Source organism: Zingiber officinale, chromosome 3A (assembly GCF_018446385.1).
Source record: "Zingiber officinale cultivar Zhangliang chromosome 3A, Zo_v1.1, whole genome shotgun sequence".
In the NCBI taxonomy this organism is placed as follows: Eukaryota; Viridiplantae; Streptophyta; class Magnoliopsida; order Zingiberales; family Zingiberaceae; genus Zingiber; species Zingiber officinale.
The window spans coordinates 47,993,964-48,000,057 of record NC_055990.1 but is presented as its reverse complement, the minus strand read 5'-3'; the positions used below and the strand labels follow the sequence as shown (position 1 = coordinate 48,000,057).

Below are 6,094 nucleotides of genomic sequence, written 5' to 3'. Positions count from 1 at the left end.
CAACCTAATTAGATCATAATATAACTTAATTTTGAATCATTTGCTAATATCAAAATCAGGTTTAATTATTTAGTGCTTCCTGTACCAACAGTCGATTCTCACTTTGTGCGTCAAAAGATAGAAGATAAAATCATAATTACTCTTTATGTGCAAAGTCATGAGCAGCTTGCTGATATTTTTACTAAGTGAATCATAGTTAATCATATGCAAAATATCCTCATTGAGTTAAGCTCCATAGATTTATTCGTCAAGGGGAAGTGTTGAAAATAAGAGAAAAAATCTAATTGGAAATCAAATTTTATGCTGCTAGAAATCTGTCATCATTTGGTTAGTCAACCAGCCATTGCTTGGTTGTAAAATCAGCCTATATTTGCCTTAGTTTATCAACCATTAATTAGGTATCAAATCAGTCGTTAATTAGCTATTAAATCATCCATTATTTGGTTGATTTACTTACCATTTTTTGAATGTAATTCAACTATCATTTAGATCTCCTATAAAATGGGAGTTTTATCCCTCTATTAAAAAAATTCTCTTTACCATTTCATTCAGAAAGCTTGAAAAGCTTTTTTGCTATTTTTTTTATTCCCAAGTAAGGGAGACTATCTTCCTCCTCTTCTGCTAGAAGTTTATTTCTCTTTATAATATTATCCTTGTAACGCACTTTATAAATACTACAGTAAGGTTTTAGGGGCGGTGTTTTATCTTTTGCATTTGCGAATCCAGATTCTTTTGAATTTTCCACCCAAATCATCGTATTTTATAGTGTATTTTTTGTTTATAGGTGATATTTCAGATATTCAGTTTTTTAAATCGATTAATTAAAAAGAAGATTGATCTAATCTTATAAATTTTTTTTATTAATTATCAGAATAAATCTAAAAATCACTCGTATCAAATCTTTACGATCTCCATGGACAACTTTATTGATGTGATTGAAGAGAACACGAAATACACTAAGTGCATATATGTTTATTATAAAAAATAAGAATTATATAACATCTGAGATGATTAATTTAATCCTATAAAAAAATTTTATCAACATTTAAAATATATCGAAAAATATTTAACACAGAAGTCCAGCATTTTATAATTATATGCCTTATTTAAAAAACAATCTATAAATATATAGTACTTAAAAATTAAAGTACATATCTAAATGATAACTTCTACGCATATATGGTTTATTACAAGATGGATGTTATTGGCACTGATGACGTTGACAGTTTGCCCGCCAACCAAATCCGGTTGTCATCTGCTGAAACTGGAAGGCAGGTTGAAGTTCTAGTCAAAACCTTTGACTGGCTCAACCAAGCAACCATCTGTACCTTATTTTTTTTATCACGATTTTGTTTAAAAGTCGTATTAAAGATTGAAACGTTTTTTTTTCATTACGATGGAAAAAAGGACGTTTCATATAAAAAACAAGAAAGAAAAGCGCGTTTCATATTAAAAGTATATTCTATTTAAAATATCTTTACCTCAAAACAAATTATTCCATTTTATGTGAAGCAGCTTTACCTCAAAACTATTATAATTTTAATATATGTATTTTTTAATATGGAATCTCCAAGTCGCCATTATAATGATCGCCTGCTATTTGCCAGCCGTATAAATAAAAATTATTATTTTTAAATGATCAATGGAAAAATTTGTTGAAAAAGGTCATCATTGGTACTTTAAAATGATCATCAAAACCCTTCGATCGTATTCAATCCTTCGCCAAAACCTCTTCTTCAACATTTTGGTTTATCCTTGTTGCAGAGTAGTGCAAAGACTAAATCTTGTTCGAGGTTTTGAGCTTTTTTTTCCCCCCCCATGAAAAACGCTCGTCCCCTCTTCTGTGCTACTTTGATAACGCTATCAGTGGTTGCAGACAGTAAACCCTCAATCCTCCTCAATTGCGGAGCTCCTGCGCCAGACTCGGACCTCGATGGAAGAATTTGGACCCCCGACTCCGGTTCCGAGTTCTCTCTCCCCTCGAGCAGTGAGAGTGTCGCAGCTCCACAGCAAGTTTCGTCGGTGGCCAAAGTTCCGTACTTGACGGCGCGGATCTTCACTTCCACTTCTACCTACTCCTTCCCTCTCGCCGTCGGTCGGGTTTTCCTCCGCCTCTATTTCTACCCTGTAAATTATGCCAACTACACCGCCACCGACTCCTTCTTCTCTATCACAGCTGTCCCTTACACCCTCCTTCACAATTTCAGTGCTTCTCTTGTCGCTGATGCTGTAGGTTCCCCCTACATCACCCGCGAATTTTCCTTGAATGTGTCAGCCGGTGTCCTGAACCTCACCTTCACCCCCTCCTCCACTCCCAATTCTTTTGCCTTTATAAACGGTATCGAGATTGTGCCCATCCCTGACATCTTTGTCTCCAACAATCCTATCCTTATCACTGATGCTTATGGGAAATCTATCTCTTATGAGATTGATCCAGAATGGGCTATTCAAACTGTTTACCGGCTCAACGTGGGTGGTCGCGCAATCACCCCTCGCGATGATGAACTGTTCCGCTCCTGGGAAGATGATTCAAGATATATTTTCGGCGCTGCTTTTGGCGTGACATACTCAAATGATCCAAACGTTAGCATCTCATACCCCCCTCAAGTTCCGACATACATTGCGCCGACTGAAGTCTATGCCACAGCTAGGTCAATGGGTCCAGATGCAGGAGTGAATTTGCAGTACAATCTTACATGGATTCTTCAGGTGGATGCTGGCTTCTATTACTTTGTCCGCTTTCATTTCTGTGAGATCCAGTATCCCATAACCAAGACGAACCAGAGAGTTTTTGATATCTTCATTAATAACCAGACAGTACAGAAATATGCTGATGTTATTGCTTGGAGTGGCAATATAGGTGTCCCAGCGTACAGGGATTATGCGGTGATTACAATGGGAAGTGGGCAGATGGACATGTGGGTTGCTCTTCATCCTGACGTTGCAGCGGAACCAGAGTATTACGATGCCATCCTAAATGGGCTTGAGGTCTTCAAGTTGCAAGACATTGGCAGCAACAGTTTAGCTGGTCTTAATCCAGAATCGGTTAGCCATCCGATTGTCGGCAGTCCTAACGAGGATGTGAGCAGGAAGAATCATAAGCCTGTTCCTGCTATTGTTGGTGGGGTTGCTGTCTTGCTTGTTGCTTTTTGCCTCATTCTATTATGCAAGTGCCGAAGGAAGAAGAAAGTCGTTGCTTGCCACGAGACATCTAGTTGCTGTGCCTCGCCAATCCCTTCTAATCTTTGTCGGCATTTCTCCATTACAACGATTAAGGCTGCCACAAAAGACTTTGATGAGTCTCTTCTTCTTGGGATTGGTGGGTTTGGGAAGGTCTATCTTGGGGAGATCAATGCCATGGGCATGAAGGTTGCAATCAAGCGTAGTAACCCAACGTCCGACCAAGGTGTCCATGAGTTCCATTCCGAAATTGAGACGCTCTCAAAGCTCCGACACATACACCTTGTCTCTTTGATCGGCTACTGTCAGGGGAACTCTGAAATGATATTAGTCTATGACTATATGGCTCGTGGTACACTTCGTGATCACCTCTATAATTCTCAGAAGCCACCACTTTCATGGAAACAAAGACTTGAGATTTGCATTGGGGCTGCACGAGGGTTGCATTACCTTCACACAGGCGCAAAGCACACCGTCATACACCGAGATGTCAAAACCACAAACATATTGCTAGATGAAAATTGGGTCGCCAAAGTTTCAGACTTTGGACTTTCGAAAACTCTCCCGACCTTGGATGACACCCATGTCAGCACAATGGTGAAGGGAAGCTTTGGTTACCTTGACCCTGAGTACGCTTGGAGGCACCAGCTCACTGAGAAATCTGATGTTTACTCTTTTGGGGTTGTGTTGTTTGAGGTCCTCTGTGCCCGGCCTGCTCTTGTGCACATGCTTCCAGATGAACAAGTGAACTTGGCTGATTGGGCAGTTCACTGTCAGAAGAATGGCAACCTTGTCTATATCATCGATCCATATTTGAAGGGTAGGATGGCTCCAGAAAGTTTTGAGAAGTTTGCCGAGACTGCAGAGAAATGTGTGGCTGATGTTGGGGCGGACCGACCTTCCATGGGCGATGTCCTTCAGAACCTTGAATTTGCCCTCCGGCTCCAGGAACATACTGATGATGATGGTGAAATAACTGATGGTATAATTGAAAATGCAATACTCACTTCAATGGTGGAATCAAGCACGACAACCACTATTACCAAAATGATCAGAGGTCGGAGCTTTGCTAGTGAGGTGCTGCCATACAAAAGATCCCTCGCGTTGTCTTCCCACAGGTCTCTGATAAGAGCTTATTCTTGTTCTTGACTTTTAGATTAAACATAGATGACGCAAATGGATAAGCCTTTATCTATGCATTGAAGTTGGTAATCTAAGTTCACTTCAACTGCGTGAGATAGTACAAATGATACAAGTTTGTGCAATTTAAGGATGTCTATATGGTCATGCTATTGAACCATATACACTACTAATAATAGTAGGTTGTTGGGAATTGGGATTTGAGTCTTCTTATTATTGTTAGAGTATATACTAAAAGTTTAATTTTTTGTAAACATTTATTTTTGAAATAAAAAATCACATTTAGTCAAATGTATACATTTATATACTAAGTGTAGTTGTTCAATCAATTTATATTATAGATAACATGGTGTGTGGTGTCACATACAGAAGATCATGTTATCAATTTCTTATAAATTATAAACAGAAGCTCACGACTAAGATGGAAAGGAACAAATCATTGGAATAGTCGTAGTGTAATTTGGTATTAGTTTATCTTAACTATAAAATTACACTAGTACACTCTGAGTGTATTGAGCAGGACCATTTAAGGTAAGTTCTTTTTATACTGATTGCATAAAAGAACAAGACCTTTGTTATTATGGAAGTATGCGCTTTTAATCATGATATAATAACAAACACATATACTCAATATTTAATTCTTTAATTTATCAAAGGTTGCGATTTAATTCGATAAATCAATAGACCCGATAAGTTGGAAAATAGTATTATTTATATGGTGTTGTTGATTATAGAATGAAACTGTGTCCTAGTAATATAAGTTGATGATGTCCCCAAGAGGAGCTCATAAGGATTGTCATATAAACCCTGCAGGTGGACTTAGTCTGGCATGACGATGAAGTTGAGTGGTACTACTCTTGGAGCTAGATATTAATTGAGTGAGTTGTCAATAGCTCATTTAATTAGTGGACATTCTATATCTTAAACACATGAGATTAACACACTCATGATAAGGATTCCATATAGTAATATGAGATTGGTGCGGTAGTTCAATAATAACTCGAGTTGGGTGTTCGGGGTGAACACGGGAAGCTCAAGTTTATCGGGAGACCAAAATCAATTCCTCCTCTAGGTCCCTGTCGTAGTTTCTTATTTATAAAGTCTTATACCCACTCATACCCACCTTCTTACCCACCTTAAGGTGGCCGGCCAAGCTTAGCTTGGAGCCCAAGCTAAGGTCGGCCAAACCAAGGTTAGATGGGTTAAGTAGGTGGTCGGCCCTAGGTTGAACCCAAACTTAAGTGACCGGCCACAATTAAATAAAAAGAGTTTATTTAAAATTTTTCCTTATGTGGTAATCATGGTTTTAAAAGAGAGTTTAAAATTTAAATCTTTCCTTTTATAGCTTTCTACAAAAGATTAAGAGAAATGTTTAATATCTTTCCTTATTTGTAGTTAAAAGGAAGATTTTAATTTTTGATAAAACTTTTCTTTTTTTTGCAACCATATCATGGGTTTAAAAGAGAGTTTTAAAATTTCAATCTTTCCTTTTATAGCTTTCTACAAAAGATTAAGAGAAAGGTTTGATATCTTTTCTTATTTGTAGTTAAAAGAAATATTTTAATTTTTTTATAAAATTTTCCTTTTTTGTAACCATCCTCATAATTTTAAAAAGAGAGTTTTAAAATTAAATCTTTCCTTTTATAACTTTCTATAAAAGATTAAGAGAAAGATTTGATATCTTTCCTTATTTGTAGTTAAAAGGAAGATTTTAATTTTAGAGAAAACTTTCCTTTTTGTAAATTATCCACATGTATTAATAGAGATATTTTAA

At 37.0% G+C, this 6,094-nt stretch overlaps 1 protein-coding gene across 1 annotated transcript; it reads left to right on the top strand.

The window, feature by feature from the left end:
- Positions 1-1,691: 1,691 nt before the first annotated feature.
- LOC122051854 (receptor-like protein kinase FERONIA) lies at positions 1,692-4,601 on the top strand. The gene has a single exon (XM_042613156.1). The coding sequence runs from the start codon at positions 1,819-1,821 to the stop codon at positions 4,327-4,329; it is 2,511 nt and encodes an 836-aa protein (XP_042469090.1). The 5' UTR covers positions 1,692-1,818; the 3' UTR covers positions 4,330-4,601.
- The last annotated feature ends 1,493 nt before the right edge of the window (positions 4,602-6,094 follow it).

Bases quoted from the DNA above. Each gene is read 5' to 3' on its own strand.
- LOC122051854 (XM_042613156.1), top strand. From the start codon at position 1,819: ATGAAAAACGCTCGTCCCCTCTTCTGTGCTACTTTGATAACGCTATCA.